General features: G+C 40.2%; 1 protein-coding gene across 1 annotated transcript in view; it reads right to left on the bottom strand.

Annotated features, from left to right (window-relative positions):
• The window catches only part of Ibtk (inhibitor of Bruton tyrosine kinase), a 61019-nt gene extending 39813 nt beyond the window's left edge, over positions 1-21206 (bottom strand). The window contains exons 1-9 of the mRNA XM_042671118.1: positions 21043-21206; positions 16967-17664; positions 15423-15519; positions 13868-13992; positions 10030-10140; positions 8307-8477; positions 6474-6591; positions 6207-6387; positions 1787-1910 (exon numbers count right to left, since the gene is read on the bottom strand). Of these exons, the coding sequence (XP_042527052.1) occupies positions 1787-1910; positions 6207-6387; positions 6474-6591; positions 8307-8477; positions 10030-10140; positions 13868-13992; positions 15423-15519; positions 16967-17287 (1248 nt within the window). The 5' untranslated portion in view covers positions 17288-17664; positions 21043-21206. The remainder of the gene's footprint in view (positions 1-1786; positions 1911-6206; positions 6388-6473; positions 6592-8306; positions 8478-10029; positions 10141-13867; positions 13993-15422; positions 15520-16966; positions 17665-21042) is intronic.
• Positions 21207-21458: the final 252 nt, after the last annotated feature.

Below are 21458 nucleotides of genomic sequence, written 5' to 3'. Positions count from 1 at the left end.
CTTTTCGGTCAGTCATAGGGCCTGAACTCTGGACCTGGGCGCTGTCCCTCAGCTCTTCAGCACAAGGCTACTTGCTCTACCACTTAAGCCACAGCACCACTTCTGGCTTTTTCTGCTTATGTGGTGCTGAGGAATGGAACTAAAGGCCTCATGCATTCAAGGCAAGCACTCTACCACTGAGCCACCTGCCCAGCCTAATTCTTCAATTTCTAAGATGACAAATTCATAGTACTTTAAAGAATATCATAAAAGGTTCTTTGTTTATAAGCAAAAGACAAAAAAGGTGTTTTTTAGCCTGTGTCTATAATAGTTCAATTATTAATATAAACCAATTTTAAAATATAACTTCAAATTTAAATATTTAAACTTTACTAAACTGTTTAAAAACACATTTATAGTTTAGCAACGTATCAATTTAAGCATGCATTTAAATATAAAAATTTGCCGGGTGGGGGGCTGGGAAGGTGGCTCAGTGGTAGAGCGTTTGCCTTGCATACCTGAGGCCCTGGGTTCAATTCCTCAGCACCACATAAGCAAAAAAAAAAAAAAAAAGCCGGAAGTGGCGCTGAGCTCAAGTGGTAGAGTGCTAGCCTTGAGCTGAAGAGCTGAGGGACAGTGTCCAGGCCCAGAGTTCAAGACCCATGACCGGACCAAAAAAAAAATTTGCCAGGTGCTGGTGGCTCACGTCTGTAATCCTAGCTACTAAGGAGGCTGAGATCTCAGGATCATGTTTCAAAGCTAGCCCGGGCAAGGAAAGTCTGTGAGACAATCTTATCTCCAATAAACCACTAGAAAACCGGAAGTGGCACTGTGGCTCCCTGTGGCTCAAGTGGTACAGTGCTTGCCTTGAGCTGAAGAGCTGAGGGATAGGGCCCAAGCCCAGAGTTCAAGCCCCACTACCGACCAAAAAAATATATATATATATATAAATTTTTAATTTTCAACTTTATTAGAGAAATGCAATGATGTATTTTCACAGGGAACTAAAATTGGAACCCTAATGAAAGAGCTAAGAGATTAGCATTTATACATAGAATGTCAGTATTTATAAACATTGAACATATATATCCTAAGTCTGAAAGAAAATTTTTCCAAGTATGCATCGAATTTGTAATATTGATGGTTTCCTAATTTGTTTTTTGATTCTGTTTTGGTTTGGGTGCTGAAGCCTGGTGTTGAGCTCAGGGCCTTCATACTACTAGAGAAATACCTTCAGCTCCTTTCTGTGCTTAGAGTTACTTTCTAGACAGGGTATCACTGTCTGCCCAAGCCAGTCAGAACATCAGTCCTTCGGCTCTTGACTCACTGTGCATCAGGGTTTTGGGGAATGAGCCACACACCCAGCTGGGTAGAAAGATACCTTGTCTCTTGCTTGGACTGCCTCAAATGAGATCTCTGCCACTCTGAGTAGCCAGTATCACAAGTGTGAGCCACTACACCCAGCTCGCCTATTTACTTTACAAGAAGTTACAAATCTCTTATCGATATAATTTAACATCATTTACCAATACTGAATGTACATACCAAATAATTTATTCAAGTTCTTCATGTAGTTGCATAATTCTAAATTTTACTTTAATTGAGAAACCCTATGCAACATTAAACCATTGTCATATTTTCCCTGAAATACAAATTCCATAGTAATTAGTATTGGATAGCAAAAATAAGCAGCAAAACAAAGTCAACAGAAAACATCACTGACATGATAATACTCTTTTCTATGATTGGTTTCCTACAGCTGTCACCTGAGAATGGGATCACAATACTTGCACATAAATATACACACCCTTCCAGCTCCATCCATCGCCAGAATGCAGATCTTCTGACCCCCATTTTCTTTCAAATGTTCAGGATCAACTTTGTATTCCATACGACCCCCAGACACAAGAATCTTTTTCAAGTTCAACTGTCTGGATTAAAACAGAAACAAAACCCCTAAATTACTGTTTTCTAATGCACACACCTACACTTAATTTTTAAGAAATGACTATTCAAATAACCATCAATAGTTAATTAGGACAAGTAAAGGAAAGTGGTACTATTTCTGGAACCCCAAACCCTTCCTTTCCTCTTCAAGCAGCTGTTTCATCCGCATAGGCCAAGTCCTATTCTCTCAGCCTTTTATTTGCACACACAGACCATTCAATAACTAAATCCCTTTACTACCATACATTTGGAGGCCAGATGGTGGGTAAGGTTATAAACCCGAAGTGTGCCTATTTTAACAACAACAACTTAAACTTCAAAATGAAACTGAAATGCTATCTTCAAACATGGCCAACCCTAAGTACAAGTAGCCACACCTACCATGAAAGTCATCACTATTGCTAATTAATAACTCATCCATTAGGCCACATTTCAGCATATCTATGTATCTGACGTGCACAAAAGTGAGCCCTGCCTGCTGCTAGTCCCGTGATTGTCCTCCCTTTCAGATAGTTTACCTGCATTAAAGAAAAACATTCCTTTCAAATTCTTATACCATAATCTACCCATAAAAAAAGAACTTTTAAAGCAAACTTGGATATAATTTGTATCTATGTAATTTAATGCTAGAAGGGAAAGTTTTATAAATAACAAAAATACAATTAATATCCCACAAAGCAATTCAGACCCAGAAAAAAAAAATCTATTGAAGTCAATTCTAAAGTCAATTCTAAGAAAAAGTGTGGCTGAAATTAGGAAAGCAATTCCATTTGTAATAGCCCCACAAAAAATAAAATAACTAGGAATTAACTTAACTAAAGAAGTGAAGGACCTCTATGATGAAAACGTTAAAATCTTGAAAAAGGAAATCAACACAGAACTTAAAAAATGGCAAAACCTCCCATGCTCCTGGATTGGAAAGATTAACATCGTGAAAATGGCAATACTTCCCAAGGCTATCTACAAATTCAATGCAATACCTATCAAAATTCCATCCTCATTCTTCAAGGAAATAGAAGAGGCAATCCAAAAATTCATATGGAACAATAAAAGACCCCGAATAGCAAAAACGCTCCTCAACGGAAAGAACGCTGCTGGAGGAATATCAATACCAAATTTCAAACTCTACTATAAAGCCATAGTAATCAAAACAGCTTGGTATTGGCATAAGAACAGACCTCAGGACCAATGGAATAGAATTGAAAACCCAGAAATGAACCTACAGACCTATAGCCATCTAATCTTCCATAAGGGAGCTAAAACAATACAATGGAAGAAAGACAGCCTCTTCAGTAAATGGTGCTGGCAAAATTGGTTAACTACATGTAGAAAACTAAAGCTAGATCCTTATACATCACCCTGCACCAGAATCAACTCCAAATGGATCAAAGACCTCGGAGTCAAAGCAGACACTCTGAAAACATTACAGGATGGAATAGGAGAAACCCTAGGTCTCCTTGGCTCAGGCCAAAATTTTTTGAATAGAGACCCGGAAACACAACAAATCAAAGAAAGGTTGGACAAATGGGATTGCATAAAGTTGCAGAGCTTCTGCAGGGCAAATGACATAGCTAGCAAGATCAACAGAAAGCCCACGGATTGGGAGAAGATCTTTACTAGCCATACAACGGACAAGGGTCTCATATCTAAAATATACTTGGAACTCAAAAAATTAAACCCCCCAACAACAAATCCTCAAAGAAACAACTGCCCAATAAATAAGTGGGCAAAAGACTTAAAGAGAAACTTCTCTGAAGAAGAAAGAAGGATGGCCAATAGACACATGAAAAAATGTTCAACATCCCTAGCCATAAAAGAAATGCAAATCAAAACAACATTGAGATATCACCTCACTCCAGTTAGAACGGCAAAAATCAAGAACTCTAACAACAACAGATGCTGGAGGGGATGTGGACAGAAAGGAACCTTACTTCATTGTTGGTGGGAATGTAAACTTGTTCAACCACTTTGGAAAGCAGTATGGAGGTTCCTCAAAAGACTACACATAGAACTCCCCTATGACCCAGCAATCCCACTTTTGGGCATTTACCCAAATGTTTACAAACAAGACCACACTAAAGCTACCAGCACAACAATGTTTATTGCAGCATTATTTACCATAGCTAAGATATGGAACCAACCCAGATGCCCCTCAGTAGATGAATGGATCAAGAAAATGCGGTATATATACACAATGGAATTCTATGCCTCCATCAGAAAGAATGACATTGCCCCATTTGTTAGGAAATGGAAAGGCTTGGAAAAAATTATATTAAGTGAAGTAAGCCAGGCCCAAAGAAACATAGGTCCCATGGTTTCCCTTATATGCAATATCTAGTATAGGTATGAGTCAAGCGGAAAAGGTCAGATAATGTGATGTTAGGAAAACGATCCCTTAAATATGTATTTTAATGTTTTTTTTCTTTCATGCATGTGTTTCTAACGCATTTATAAGATTATTTCTTTGTTGCTTTGTATGTCCCTCCCCCACAGTGTAACCCCCGCTTTCACTATATTTGATGTCAGTATAACTTGTGGAGGAGATGGGGACAAACAAGTCGTTTAAGGATTCAGGTGGACCTGTTGCAACAATGAGAAGTACAAAATGTCATGTCAAAAACGAGCTTTACAATGTCGGTGTGGGGGTGGGAGGGGGGGAAGGATTGGGTGGGGGGGAGGGGGGAGGCTGGGAAGGGAGGTGAAGGGTAAACAAAGGAGGAGGCTGCAATGCTTGGTAAGAAATGTATGCATTATCCTGCCCATGTAATTGTAACCCCTCTGTACAGTATGTTCTCAAATAAAATAAAATAAAATTAAAAAAAAAATATGGAAATAAAGTCAATTCTAAGAAATGTTCACATTTCCATACATTCAGTTGTTTTTATAACTAAAATGGGTTCTACAATTAATACAAGTAACTTTCTGTTAAGCAAAAGATAATTATGAGCAAATGAAGTTTGATACTTTCTGCTTAAAAGTTAACTTCATGAGTAACCTGTTTATGAAGTTACTACCCTTTGCACATGCAAAACATAATTGCATTTAATTTGTGTGTGTGTGTGTGTGTCAATTATGGGGCTTGAACTCTGAGCCTGGGTACTGTCCCTGAGCTCTTTTGCTCAAGGCTAGACTAGCACTCTACCACTTTAAACCACAGTGCCATATCCAGTTTTCAGGTGGTTAATTGATGATAAAATTCTCATGGACTTTCCTGCCTGGGCTGGCTTTGAACTGCATTCCTCAGATCTCAGTTTCCTGAGTAGCTAGGATTGCAGGCATAAGCCACTGGTGCTCACCTCAAATTTACATCACTAATTGCTTTTAAAAGTTAGATGCTGCTTCCTAGAATTCTTTCCTACAACCATTCTCTTTCAATAATGAATTCTATTTGTACGAAGGTTTATTTCTGTTCTTTTATTATGGTAACTGAGTATTATAATCAAATATTGGTCTGAAAAAGGAAACTTTTTTCTATAGAAATCAAACTTTAGAATGATATATTTACAATACAATAGCAAAACACTGCAGTAAATGAAATGTGGATCAATCCACTACAGAAGACTGAAATCCATTAAAAATATAAGATTCATCACAAATTACCTTTAAGTACTTGTTCCTTACATTATTTGTCTGTCAAGCACAGGTGAGACATTTTGAATATGGCTTATAAGCTAAAGATAGTGAACTAAAAATTGGCAGACCTATGCATACCTACAATTTCATGATTTCTTTCTCAAACTTTTTGACTACCCAATCAACTATGAGTTTACTGCATACCACAGTAAGATGCTTTCAGGTAACAACAGCCTACACAAGTATATAGATAAAACATGCACCAGTTAGATATAAACACTGGATCTGAGCAGGGTCTTATGATGCACAACTGTGACCATATACAATTACTTCTTTAAAATAGTGGATAGTACATAAAAGGCTACAGATGAACCCATGAGAACTGTCACAAACCAAGAATTATGATTATTCTAGTACAGTGTACCAGATACTTTAAAAAAAACAGTCTGGGGAGCCAGATACTTTAAAAAAAAAAAAAGACATTTAACTATGTTTTAGGTACTATTTAACCATAAGTTAACTATATCTCAGGAATACTGTTTTATAACTTACAAAGAAATCTTATATTCACTGGATCCTTGCCAAAAGACAAAAATCATCTGAGACAAAGATTCCTGACTTTCTTCCTTTTCAATTTTTTTCACTTATCATTTACAAAGCACAGCCTAGCTGGCACTCAGATGCCTGCTGGAAGAGTAGACACATACTTGGACGCCATCTTCTTGCACTGGTAGTCCGCAAGTAAGTAAATGTCTCCCCTGGTGGTGACACATACTGTTGCTCCGTCGCCTGCTGCCACCAAAGACAGGCTGATGTCCTTATGGTGAAGGGCAGAGACTTGGCGGGGGGCGGTCACACACTTTTCTCCGTTGGGATCTAGAAGATAACCTAAAACATAACACAAAGAAGTAAGTCAGAAAATAACTGTTTTCAGGCCAATTTATTTTGTAGACACTGGTCTGAAAGATTCTTACCCAGCTGTCCACCATTGAGTCCCATGGTATAAACTGCCTCTCTGGTCCACAGTACCGTATGAAACCGGCCGGCTGCGACACCAACAATTGTCCTTCCTTTCAGATATTTTGCCTGCATCTATTTAAATAGACAAATAAGACTGCAATTGATTATATGTGTGTCACCAAGTACCATTTTTTCAAAGATACAATATCAAGGGTAACAAGAATTTGGTAAAGATGCTACCTCCACCCTCCCGAGGACTAATGCAGTCGCTGCTACCAGTTGCCCACACTCACCCTGACACCCGAACCCCTTTCACAACACAACATATCCCGGGGCAGCCACTTTCAGTCAGCAGTTTTAACACAGACCATTAAACTGGCCTGCTATAAAAACCAAAGCCTTGTACCCTGGGTTATTTTCTTTGTTTCTTTTGCAACACATGAAACAGATGTTTTCAGGAAATACAGCACTTTTTAATTTGACATATTCTGGATCTGACAAGTCACATCAGTGACATTTCAAGACAGCTTCTTTGGTATGATGGAATACCTTCAGTGCTATAGGATGCTAAGCAGCATACCTGGACTCTACCTGGCCACTGGCCACAGCCCTATCATTCCACTCCGTTTTCACAACTAAAACGATCTCAGACACTGTCAAGTGGCCCCGGGAATCTAAACTGCCTCAAGTAAAGAACACTAGACAAGACTCCAAGGTAACTATATAATGAGAATAAAAATGGGACTAACACTATTTGCCATCCTAAAGAAGTCTACAAAATGATTAAATATCCTCAAATTACAGATTCTTGGAGAATGTGTATCTTCTAAAGGAATTATCAGAACCACAAGTAGAGCATGGCTCAAGTGGGTCCATCCTTGAGCAAAAAAGCCAAGCAAGAGTGCCAGGTGCTGAGTTCAAGCCCCATTACTGGTACAAAATTAGTTAATCAATTAATTAATTTTAAGAAAGTACGACATTGGAGATATTCCAAAATAATCCCACCGACTCCAAAGTAAGTAGGTTAAACATCTAATACAAATGTTTATCTAATAATAGGAGGACTATCTAAGTTGAAGAGCTTTGTGAACTAAAAACACTTTTCTCATGTGTGGTAATTTTTAAAATTAAGCTCTAATATACTATTAATTCTATGTATAAGACCCCTGGAAGCTGAGACACCTTGGGTGGCCAGCAGTGGGAAAGCAGAACCAAGAATGGTGAAACCAAGTCTCTTCACATCAACTTACCTGGTATGACATTTATACAGAGGCAAATTTAATGAAGCAAATAAAATTTGTTTCTCTGTGCCTCACCTGCACAGGCACAGGTAATACTGGTTAAGTTTCTTCTTTCTAAGTTTTAAGTAGTTGCACACAGGTCCTTTGTTTTCTCAGCTGTGGGCCTTCAACTCAGGGCCTGGGAGCTGACCCTGGGATCTCCTTGCATAAGGCTAGTCCTCTTCCAGTTTGAGCCACAAAGCCACTTCCTCATTTCTTTTTTAAGGAAGATCAAAAAATTGTTGGTAGTGTTTCCTCGCATGTGGGAAGCACTGGGTTTACTCTCCAATACCAGTAATAAAGAAAAAAGGTGAAATCAGGTTTTCCCTCTGTTTATGAATGCTTTAAAGTTGAATCCTGGGTAGGCTGGTACCTAATTTCCCACCTGCTCTCCTTCTTACTCCAAACAAATGCCAGTTTATACTATATTTTATTTCTCCTACCAAAAAATATGAAAAGTATGTATCACTGAAATTTAGCTAAGTAAAACAGTTCCTCAGTCAGTCACTTGTTTTGTCCACATAGGGTTTAGAGTAAATAATCCCCTGATGATAAAAGAGGGTTTACCTGTCTGGGCACATTACAACTGGAAGGTGGAGGAATAATTCCTAGTTGATGAAAAATATTTAGACCAAATGTATAAACACAGCTGTCTTCAGTTAATACAACAGTATGATCCTTGGCAGCCGCCACCTGGGCACAATTATGCCCACTCAGTCCTTCCACAAGCCTGGGAACCTGAAAAATAAAACTGACTTTACTACCATGTGCTTGCATTACACACTTTCATAAAATGTAGATAGGATATGTTACACGCAAAAAGGTATGGAGATATATGGCTGTATTATAAATAAACTACAGTTCAGCAAAGGGCAGATAACTTTAAAGTGATATGGACATTTGATTTATGAACAACACAGATATAAGGCCTGTAGGAAATGCCAATGGATTAATTAAAATGCTATCCAAGCCCTTTCCATATACTAACTATATGCTGTGACTACTGAGAGTGTCATGCTGACAGAGGGAGAGGAGGGGAAAAGTGATGAGAATACACGCATGTCCTTCAGTGAGTAACTGAAAAATGTAATATCACATTTCTTTAATCATCTGCCTCAGGTTCAGCATTTATTTCAGCTACTTAGGTAAGCTATTTGATCCCAGTCAAATTTTTAACTTCTCTGTACATTTTCCTTATCTGAAAACAGTCAGCATCCTCACCACGTGTAAAATGAAGATAATGCTTACACACTTATACTTCACCAGACTACTGACAGACAGAAGGCAATAATACATAATAAGCATAAACAATGTGTGTAACTAATCTATTATTGTAACTTTGTCCCCTTTTAAAACAGCCTTTGATAGATGATAAATATACTAGGTGTCCACCCCCCAAAATAACCTAGTGTTTGGATTTTCTGATACATAATTAATTAGGCTTCTTCTAACTACCATTAACAAAGTTTCAGTATGATAAAAATTAGTTTTAGAAGTATGTAATAAAAATACTGTGTCAAGGGCTGGGAAGGTGGCTCAGTGGTAGAGTGCTTGCCTTGGATGCATGAGGCCCTGGGTTCAATTCCTCAGCACCACATAAGCAGAAAAAGCTGGAAGTGGCACTGTGGCTCAAGTAGTACAGCGCTAGCCTTGAGCTGAAGAGCTGAGGGACAGCACCCAGGCCCAGAGTTCAGGCCCCACGACCAACAAAAAACAAACAAAAAGAAAAACTAAAAATACTGTCTCAATTTTTAGACCATAGATACTTTAGTGAAAAATTAACCTGAATTGGGTGCAGGTGACTCATGCTTGTAAATGCTCTTAGCTACTCAGGATGAGCTCTGAGGACTGCAGTTTGAAGCCAGCCCAGGCAGGAAAGGCCATGAGACTTCTACCTCTAATAAACTACTTGGAAAAAGCCAGAAATGGCACACTGTGGCTCAGAGTAGCAGAGCACTAACCATAAGCAAAAGAAGCTCAGAGAAAGCACCCAGGCCCTAAGCTCAAGCCCTAGGACCTGCAAAAAGAAAAAACAAAAAGCAAAAAACTGCAAAGCTCGTTTATATACTTTTCTGACTCAGTATTCACTACACGTGAAATGTATTCCTTTGACACTAGCTTTATAGCTAAATCCTTAAACATTACATACCAGGAAATTGATGTGCTTAATATACTACCAATTGGTGCATTTTTCTCCTGTTAGTTGGGGAAAACTTTCTAATTAACTGAAGCTCTCAGATTGTGAAAGCTTTGCTGAAGCTACCTGACCCATGAATGGCATTTCAATTACCAGGCATGTCTGCTCATCTCCATGGCCCAACCGTCCTCCAGGACCATGGCCGCAGGTGTACACTTGGCCTTTCTGAGACAGAAACACCGAATGAAATTTACAGAGCACCACCTATGGGTAAACGAGAATGCTATTAAGCTTCTAGGAACAAAACTTTTTTGTTTTATAAAAATGAGTATCACTAATTGTCTAAGCTAAACAATGGGCATAAGACAATTCACTGTACTATTATTACAACTTTCCTGTAGTAAGAATTACATATACACACATGTATCTTTTAAGTTATGCCTACAAACACTGATATTGACACAGAATGAAGTATGTTACCTTCGGAACACATTAAGTTTAAATCTTTAAGTGTCCTTCATTTTCCAATTTAATGAAATACCAAGGAGCAAAAACAGAGCAGAGTGCAAAAAGAATAAATTACCAAACAGTAATATGTTATTAACAAAGTAGAAAGATCTACAGTATCTTTTTTAAATAATAATTCTGCTGGGCACCAGTGGCTGACACCTATAATCCTAGCTACTTAGGAGGCTGAGATCTGAGGACTGAGGTTCAAAGCCCTAGGACCAGCAAATCATCATCATCATCATCATCATCATGTCACTGATAACACAGTGAAAGGATAGTATGTGCTTTTTTGCTTTTTGGTTGGCCATGGAGGTTGAATTTAGGGCCTGCGTGCTGTCCCTGACCTCTTTCACTTAAACCTAGGGCTTTACTACTTTGAGCCACAGCGCCACTTCCAGTTTTTCTCATGGTTAATTGGAAATAAGAGTCTCAAGGGGACTTTCCTACCTGGGCTGGCTTTGAACCATGATCCTCAGATCTTAGCCTCCTGAGTAGTTAGGATTACAGGCGTGAGCCACCTGTGTCTGGCAGTATATGCTTTCTATATAATTAGTTTTAGCGACTAAATCTCCAATACCATATTTTGACTTTAAGCAATTTTCAAGCTTTTCTCTTTCTCACTTCCTTTTATCTGCCTTATTTCCCGGGCTCTGCCTGCCTTCTCATATAACCACAGGACAAAGACACAAAAAATGGTGGAAGCCAGTGACAAGAAACCATACCACTTATGATTGTGCTTCTACTTACAAACCTAACCCCAGCCACAGATTCCTATTAATGCTTCTGGTAATTCATTGTCTCACACTACTTTGATACAGTTTAAAATCCTTCTCATTTTAAAAATTATTTCCACTATACTTCGGATATTAAAATATGAGTAAGACTGGGCACTGGTGGCTCATGACTGTAATCCTAGCTACTCAGGAGCTGAGGTCTGAGGATTAGGGTTCAAAGCCAGCTGGGACACAGAAGTCCATGACACTCCTATCTCCAATCAAAAAAAAACTGAGAAATAGAGCTATGGTTCCAAGTGGTAGGGCGATAGCCTTAAGCACAAAAGCTCAGGGACAGCAACTAGGTGCAAAGTTCAATCTCTAAGATTGACCAAAAGAAAGAAAAAAGAAAAAGAAAAAAATATATATACATATATATTAAAATATTTTCCATAGTCAAGATTGTTTGGAAAAGAAAATTATAAGAATTATAAGCTCTAAATATTTAAACATATCCTTAGACCTTTTAGAGAGTTCGATAAATGTTTATCAAAAAATAAAAGTAGGGACTGGGAAGGCGGCTCAGAGGTACAGTGCTTGCCTTGCATGCATGAGGCCCTGGGTTGGATTCCTCAGCACCACATAAGCAAAAAGAAAAAAGCCAGAAGTGGCGCTGTGGCTCAAGTGGTAGGGCGCTAGCCTTGAGCTGAAGAGCTGAGGGACAGCGCCCAGGCCCAGAGTTCAGGCCCCGCGACTGGACCCAAAAATAAATAGATAAAAGCAAAGGCTATTAGCTCATTTAGCAAGTATCTTGAAAGAAAATATAAACCACCTCCATTTACAACTACAACATAAATTTCCTAGGTAGTCACTTTATGAATCAGAAAGAATATATTTTGCTCAATTTTGTTCATTATTAGAATGAATTGTATTTAAAACAAGCAGTGAGTGCTTCCAGAGTTTAAGTCTTCCAAACTTAAAACCTCTGACTTTCTGAAGACTATCTCTGTACCAAGACAACTGGTTACTGTACCAAGCCCAGCTTCTGCTAAGGCTCTCTATCTAACTGGTGCTCAGCAAATATTCTCACCTTGCTTCTAGTCTTCTGGCTAAAATGTATGGTTTTCCTTCTCTCAAACCTATCAAACCTGCTTCACTCTCATTCTGAGGTAAATAAAGCCCCTCTGGTTTCTGTCACTTCATAAAATACTACTTGGCAGCACTGGCCAGGGCGTGCACTACTCCACCCCTCACACCATCACATCGCCACGTGGGCTATGAAGTTCTTTACACACACCTTCGATCATCAGACTCGGCTTTCCTAACCGTGCCATTATTCCTTCACCCTTGGACAAAAATCCTTGCTCCTTACAATTTCAGGAAATCTGGTTCTAACTTTCTCATGACCTAACTCTTGTCACTCCTTAAGGGCTGCTAATAATCATTTAAGAAGAATCCTGAGAGGAGTTCAGACTCATGTCTGTACACATAAGTGAAATGCAACACTGGTACATATAGTAATACGCATGTAACTATACATTCCATGAGCAACACCTGCCCTCTGCACTGTAGCACAGGGCATTTGCCTCCCGGCTCTCATCACTCCTGCCCTCACATCCACTTTAGACTCTGACTCCTTTCCATCCCAAGTCTTCCCTCACCCTGAGTGTCATGTAGGTCTGCTGAGATGGCTTACAGATCACAGATCCCTAGTTTTTAATGCCAATACTGTGATTCTCCAGTCCATTTTTGTTCCTAACCTCTCAAATGTAATATTCTCTAGAATTTAATTGTTCTTTTTCATGTTTTTAAAATTACTGATTATCATTGTATCATGGATTTTTACGAGGCAAGCGCTCTACCACTGAGCCACCTTCCCAGCCCCATGTATCATGGATTTTTAAAAACTAAAATTGTGTAGTATTCTACAGCAATCTGGTCATATAATTTATCAAGATTTCCTATAATTATTGAATTATACAAGGAAATCTAGATAAACCAGAACTGTCCTAGGCAAATCAGACATGGAGAGTTAAAAGTAGTTGTAAGACCTGACCATTTAATCTCAAACCCTGAGCTAACTGTTATTTGGACATAATATGTGAAACATTAGGTGAGAGCTGGTACGTTTCAGACCTACACTGATTCAAAAAGCGAAGAGAGAAAAAGCTCTAAGATCCTATTCTGGTTCAAGAGCAGCTAAGGGGCAGCTATGTCAACAGCAGTAGAATCAGGAGTAAAATACATCACCCAGCAGCAGACTGCAAAGACCAACATACCAGTTAAAACTATCCACTTACTTACATTGAAGAACCTGTTTACTTATCACAAGTAACATTTAGCTTCCACAAGCATGCTTAAGAAAATAGGAGAAATACTATTTTTTTAATGTAAAGGAATTTTAATTACACAAATGCACATAAATCTACAGAATATCTGAGAAAAGAAAACCAAGAAACAGGTTACAGATAATCAGAAATACTAGTTTTTCTCAAACAGAAATAAAATTATTTGCCCACTTAAAACATGTACATTTTTTTCATTTCTACTATTCCTTGCACAAATTCTTCATTGTATAGACTATTGTGAACAGTCTAATATAAGGTTAACATTTTTGAAAAACCACAATTACTAAGTTTCTGAGAGGTTTCTACATTGAAATATGTTATTGGACTTTCAGAACAGTTCAGTTCACAAAGCCCAAATACACTGCTGCAGTGTCACAGGCAGCACTTCCTGTGGTCTGGCACATGGGGCGGCGGCAGTACCTGCTTGATGGGGACCCCAGTCCTGGAGAAGAAATCCACCAGCTCTGGGTGGTGCTTGCTATTCTGACTTCCATGACCCAGCGTGAAATTCGTGTTATCACCCCAAGTGTACACATCTGTAGGATCTAACATGAAAATGTATATTTTTAGATTTCTCTATTTTCAAAACATATCAGTTTAATTCTAGACATACACTGCCTATCAGTTTATCTAAAACTTGCCTTCTGACAAGAATATAACTACAGTACTCAGAAACATGCCAACAGCTTTTAAAGTATTCATTTATCAATATACTACAGAATTCTAGGAAATTCTAGAAATCAGAAAGCCCAAATAATTTTTTCAAAAAAAGCCTGTCTACAATGTAAGCAATCAAGGATTTTTACTTGTTTAGCCATTGAACCTTAACTGCTAAGTGAATACATGACCACCAGCTATATTAACTTCATTTCCATATAAATATGCATAATATATTTTCAATAATTTGTTCTTGATGAGCAAAAATCACAGTAATGATTTGGGTAAGATCTCATTATACTGAGATCAAACTTAAGCTATATAAATTTTCATTTTCATCTTGAATGCTGATAAAGACCTAAAATGGAATATGGCTGTTACCTGCAAGATAGCATTCCACACACAAATAAAAATGACTGCATCCTTACTTAACTTAGATGCAAACAATGCAGTACCCCACGTAAATCTCTTCTTTTCTGCCAACTCCCATTTCTAAAACTCAAGGGAAGAAAAATTTGGAGATAAGTGGAATTAAAATATGTGGGTAGATCCAGGTGGCTGGCCAGGCCTATAATCCTAGCTAGCTGGGAGGCTGAGATGGAGAAGATTATGTCTTCTAAGACAAAAAGTTAATGAGACTCCTGCTCTCAACTGAAAAAAGCTGGGTGTACTACACCAAACCTGTAATCACCTAGGCTTAAACATAAACAGGCAGATTGCTGGCTATGTGAAACTCAAGGGATTAAATGCAACCCTATCTCAAAAAGTAACCAGAGCCAAAAGGGCTAAAGGTATGGCCCAAGTGGTAGAGTACCTACCTAAACTCTAGTACTACCAAAGAAAAATAAGGGGGAGGAAGGAAGGTCTGGGTAATACCACACATCTGGAAGAGTGAGGTGGTAAAGGAATATAGGGGAGTGTATGAACTTGTTCAAAATATGCTATATGCATCTACAGAATTTTCACCATGCCACTCCCTATGCTATCAATATATACTAAAAAAATAAGTACTTTTTTTAATATGTGGGCATAATTACTTCTCTTTTTCTCCATCTACCTCAAATGCTGATACTATTTTCTGGGTGTTCATTAATTATAATAGCTACAATTATAACTACCTGTTTTTTACTGTTGTAGACTAACAAATAGAAATTGAAAAACAAAAAATAAACTTTTCTGAATATAATACCAAAATAAACATATATCAAAATAGAAGTTCTTTCAACATAAAGATAAGTCTCCCCTACTATTTCAAATAGAATAAAATTTCATTAAAATTCTTTAAGCTGAACATAATATATTGGTGGACTTTTCTTACCAGTATTCTTGAATACTACATGAGCTGGTCTATCCTTCATTAGAAGATCCAAAGGTGACAGGCCTTCTTTATCATGCATATACAAACTAACACCATGCTTTAAAAAAAAAAAAAAAAAAAGAGGGTAGGGGAGAAAAGTGCATTTTATCAACTTAACTATAATTAATATCTTATTCTTAAATATCAAAGTCATGTGGCCAATAAAACCATTGAAATAAGAAAAATAAAGACTCGCATAGGCTTTTCTGGCCAGGCTGGCTTTGAACCATGATGCTCACTCAGATATCATCCTCCTGAATAGCCAGGATTATAGACTAGGGGCTCCCAGCAAGAATTTAACACTATAATTCAAATAAGAAACAAAAATATTTTGTCTTGGGCTGGGAAGGTGGCTCAGTGATAGAGCACTTGCCTTGCATGCATGAGGCCCTGGGTTCGATTCCTCAGCACCACATAAGTAAAAAGGAAAAAAAGCTGGAAGTGGCGCTGTGGCTCAAGTGGTAGAGCGCTAGCCTTGAGCTGAAGAGCTGAGGTACAGCGCCCAGGCCCAGAGTTTGGGCCCCACGACTGGACCCCCCCAAAAAAAAAATATTTTGCCTTGCTTGCTCCTGTATTCCATTCATCCCATCATGGAATAAAGGAGCCAGAGAAAGTTACATAAAATATGCATCATTATTACAGCTTTTCACAAGCAACAAATTTCTTCTAAGGTTTCATGTCAGAAGCGTCTAACCTTCTAAGGTTTAGTAATCAGTACCTGACAGTATATATTTATTGTACTGTACTTTGGCACTTAAAGATTTTATAGCTTTGAAATTTTATCAAATCTAAGTTCACTTAAATTTTCTATGTGTACCGTATAGATAACAGGTGTCATCTATAACATGAAAGCCCTCGATGAAGAACTAGCACTGTGCTCCTTCCCATGACAGGTGAGTTGGAAGACCAAAGAAAGATGTACTGAACAAATCAGACAGCCTCCTTCCAACATGAGAATACTAAACGGGTAGAAGAGGCTTTTGTGGGAACACTTCAACAACAGAAGTCACCCACTGCTGGGGTATCTAGCTAGCTAAGATGCTGAGAATGACTAAGAATCTATTAAAAGGACATGAAATTCCAAAGGAAGGGAAGCACTAAAATTCAGGCCAGATCACAATCATTTCAAAATGAAGCTCTGACACATGAAAGGCAACCCCTTCAGCAGAAATATTCAGAGATAAACGAGGTAGGGAGTAATAATCTATGACAAGAAATGTACTCACTACCTTACATATAACCACGCTGTACATCACCTTGACAATAAGATTAAATTTAAAAAAGGAATCATTCACTAGATACTATACACTTGGACATTACATTTCTAAAAGCTTAAATAAAAAGGATGTACAGAATTTTAGTTCCAAAGATGAGTTACAATACTAGGATAGATCAAGCACGGTAAAAGCAAACACAACTCGTGCTTAGAAAGTGGGATATACGAAAAAGACTGAGAAAAAGATACACTGCACTAAACATGCTTCCAGTTTTAAAAATGACATTACCTTCAACAGAGACCAAGCACAATCAATATGTCCATAAAAAATGCTTCGGTGCAGTGCGGTCCAGCCGGACTCCTTGTCCCTCACCAGTGGGTCTGCTCCTTTCTCCATAAGCCAATCCAACACTCCCTTCTTGCCACAGGAGGAAGCAAGGTGGAGGGCATTTCTGCCAAAGGCATCCTTGGTAGTCGCAGCATTGTAACAGTGACTGGAGAGAAAGGCCTTGATCTGGTTTTCACTCCCTTTTGTTATAGCAGAAAGGATGTCCAAAGCATGCTCCAAGGACCGGCATCGAGCAGTGCAGTCAGGGACGGGAGAATTCATCCTAACTGTCTGTACGCTGACTACTTCTTCAGAACAGTCACGGAAGACTGATTTTTTTTTTTTTTTAATGCAAAAGAGGGCACAAAGGTGCTATTTAGGAAGAATTCTAGAGAATAAATGACTTCTCTCTTTGGATTATAATTTAAGTTCTTACAATAGTATAAAACTATATATCTCTGTATGATCCTTTTGGCACATAAATCAAAACCTATAAATAGTTGTATAAAGTTTATATCAAATACAAGTTCTTTATTAAAAAAAACCAGTTCCACAGTTTGTAAGTTATTCCTGCAGTGGAGCACCAAGGGGGAGTGAGGAGGGGAACTCCCCCTCCACACCCTCTGAGCCTTTTAAATCTCCATAATTGCAAGGGTGACCTAGAAGAGGAAGAAAGACAAAGTGAAAATACAAATCCCTCGTTCTCCTCAAGTACTGTAGACTCTAGGTATCTATGGGTGTGTGGCTCCACACAGCCCAGAACTGAAACATCATGAATGCTCAGGAAGCAGCACTGGTCTGTGGTGGCTGTATATGCATCTTCCACATACCACCTCCCAACTAACTTCCACTACAAACAGGCTGCCTTTCAACAAATCCTAAGATGTTCACTCCATCTCTTAGAGTACATGATGTGCTTTAGGGGTTTTGCGGTGGGAGGGGGGGGGCAGTACTAGGATTTCAACTCAGGGCCTTGTGCTTACCAGCACTGAACTCTACTCCCAGCGCTGTGTCTCCTTTAAGAGGACCTGAAAAATCTTTATTTCTGAAATTTCTTTATTATCTTTTGATCACTTCATCAAAACTTTCCATAACAAATCTACAGAGAAGGTAGGCTTACTTGACAATAAAAGTACCTCTAGATTTAAATGCCCTGAATTCTTACCTTGAAAAAAGCTATCAACTTTTCACCTTTGTGTACAGTATCTGCAATAACATCAGTCACCCCAGTCACTCACCCTGCCTTTTACCCTTTGTGGTTAAGGTTAACCTCCACATCTGTATCTCTCTTGCTTCTAGAACCTTCGTTCTCTGTATTTTTATGCTCTACAAGCTATCCCCCTAGAAGCTATTAACACGTAAGTCTACCCCTCAAGCTCATAATTCCCAAATCTGCCTCCTGCCCTAGATGTATCCTAACTCCTGGCTCCACATTTATAGTGCCTATTTTAAGTCTTCTTTGAGGGTCAGGTGCTGTGGCTCACATCTGTAATCCTATCTACTAAAGAGGCAGAGATGATGTTCAAGGCCAGCCTGTGCAAAACAGCTCACAGGACTCCAGTCTCAACCAAACCATGTTAGGAGCAGAGGCGTGAGTGCCTGTCATCCGAGATCCTCAGGAAGGATAATTAGGGAGATTGAATTCCAGACCCGCTGGACACAAACCCAAGTTCTATCTGAAAAGCAAAAAGGGCTAGGAAGTGGCCCAAATGGTAGAGCACCTGCCTAGCAAGTACAAGCCCCCAGTACCGTTAAAGGGGAAGAAAACAACGAAAATAAGCATTAATCTATAATATGCCTAGGTATTATGCATCACAGCTATTAAATAAGCCATCTAAGAAAGACACTAGAAAAGAGGTCAGAACCAAGCAGCCTATCCAAAAATCACACAGGTGGAGTTCTGTAGCCCTGCCTACTCTGCACTATCTCATTACTCTCTCAAAATGCAGTTAGGAAATTTCCAGAAATATACTGTAGCAGAGAAAAATTACCTTTAAAATTTTGGTTATAAGAACTGGAATGCGGCCTGGCCACGGGTGGCTCGTGCCTGTAATCCTAGCTACTCAGCAGGCTGAGATCTGAGGATCAGTCAGAAGCCAGTCTGGGCATGGAAGTCCATGAGACTCTTATCTCTAATTAACTACCAAAAAGTCAGACATGGAGCTATAGCTCAAATGGGAGAGACACCAGCCCTGAACAAAAAAAGCTCAGGGACTGCACTTGGGTCCTGAGTTCAAGCCCTAGAGCCAACATACACAAAAAAGAACTGGGATGCAAAAGCTATAAACCATGACAATCTAAAACTAATCCCCTTAAATCCTTGATTTGTGAAATGACAGTAACGCCTTAGAAGTGTGTATCTTGCCTACCTCCTTGAGGGGAGGTGCAAATGGCTTACCCCACACTTCTCACAAAATATAGTAGGTAGTTAATTGTTCTTTAAAAACGGATTTTAAAATGCAAACACAATTTTAGGCAATTAGTATTTTAGGTTTATTGATTCAAATGCTTTCTCAAATAGTCTGTGTATGAGAGTCACAAGCTTCAGTGCAATGAATGCTGTACCAGTTCTGTATCTAGTTTTACAAGAGAAAACTGCTCCAAATCATAAGGAGTAAGCATACCTAAATATGGTTTAAAAAAAAAAAAAAAAGTATCACACTAAGAAAGAAAACTGGTTTTATACCCTTTGTAATAACAAGTAGTACTGTGCTTTTTTATTATCTACTGAATTTTATAGCTCTAGATTTGGGGAATATGCAGTAAGTCAACACAGAATTTCACGTTAGATCTTCATACAACTTAATTTTTTTTAATTTCTTCATACAACTTAAAATTTTTAAAATTTGTCTTCAACGGTGGAACTCAATTTTTGTAAAGATCTGCAATATAATTCTATAGTTTCTATCTTCACCTACCTACCACACTTCAGTTTGTAAGACAAAAATTCAAGGAAATCGAAGTAGAAAAAGGGAAATGATCGAGAAAGCCTGTAAATTATGGGCAGATACACTAACCACTTGTATACTCTTTCAGTGTACTTTGTTTCTTGAAAAAGTAATCTTACTAAATAACCTAGGCTGGCCTTGAACTCTTGACCCTCCTTTCTGAAACTGAAATTACAAATGTGGGCCACCCCATGTACCATCCTTTTAGTAAATTTATAATTCGAAGTATAAGATATACTGTTCAGTCTCTGCTTCCTGAAAAATAATCTAATATCTGGCTAACACATATTTGTGTGTGTGTGTGTGTGTGTGTGTGTGTGTGTGTGTGGGCGCGCGTGCGCACGCGCATGCAATCCAGGTGGTTGAACTCGGGGCCTGTGCCCTGTGTGCTGTCCCTTCGTTTTTTTTTTCCTCTCAAGGCTGGTGTTCTACCACTTGAGCCACACTTCCAGTTCCGGATTTGCTAGTAGCTGACTGAAGCTTAGAGCCTCGGGAGACTTTCCTTCCCGGGCTGGGATCCAATTGCGAGCCTCAGATCTCAGCCTGCCTCTTGAGTAGGTAGGATGACAGACGGGCAGGGCGCTGGGCACCCGGCTCCACTGCCCAAGTTTTACGGACTTTGGAAAGCAGGAATTGCTGGGGTTATCTCGTGTCGCTCCCATCTGGATGAAAACCATTTCGACCTGCCGGCTGACCACCACCGAGCGGCCCCTCTCCGCTCTCCCGACCCCCGACCCCCCAAGTGCACTCCAAGTTTAAGAAACTGAGGGCTAGGTAAGGGTGGGGGGGACAGGGGCACCGAACCCCAGGCCCGTGGGAGGGAGGGCGGACGGCCTCCGAGGAGGGCCCCGGGCCCCGCCATTCATCAGCGCAGGGGAGGCCGGGACACCCGGAGGGGACGCGGGAGGCCGGGCGGGGAGGCCCGGAGGGGAGGCCAGCGGGCGGCCCGCGTGGAGGGGCGCGATGCCCTGGGCCCCGCCGGACGCTGCCCCCTCCGGGCCCGCGCCCTCGGGGAGCCCGCAGCCCGCCCGCACCAGGGGCTGGCGGGAGGCCGCCGCCTGCGCGCGCTGGCCGCGGAAGCCCCCTCACCAGTCGCTAGATGAGGCGGCGTCGCTGGTCCCCGCGGAGTGGGCACGCGGCCGTCCGGGAGCTCATCGTCAGTGGTCGCCGACCGCGAAGCCGAAGGGCGCCAGGCCGTCCGAAGCCGTCAACGTGGAGCCGCCGACTCCGCGAGCGCCGGGACGGGGGAGCCGGGAGAGAGGGGGGGAGTCCGGGGGCGGTACTCCGGAATAACACGCGCGTTGATTGGCAGACGCTCTCGTATACGTCTCGGTGATTGGCTGAGGTTCGTGTGTGCCTCGCGGTGATTGGTTGGCGCCTGCCCACAATGCCTAGCGTGGCAGCACCAGCCATTCTCCGGCGCTCCAGAGGAACTTGACCCCCCGGACCTGAGCGGGGGTGGGGGACGGACGGGGTCGCGGGTAGGGCAGGGGTCAGGATGTGGG

The sequence above is a fragment of the Dipodomys spectabilis genome, unplaced genomic scaffold, assembly GCF_019054845.1.
Source record: "Dipodomys spectabilis isolate Male_0828 unplaced genomic scaffold, ASM1905484v1 ptg000600l, whole genome shotgun sequence".
Lineage (NCBI taxonomy): Eukaryota > Metazoa > Chordata > Mammalia > Rodentia > Heteromyidae > Dipodomys > Dipodomys spectabilis.
Note: the sequence above shows the minus strand (reverse complement) of the source record. Positions and strands in the feature narration are given on the sequence as shown.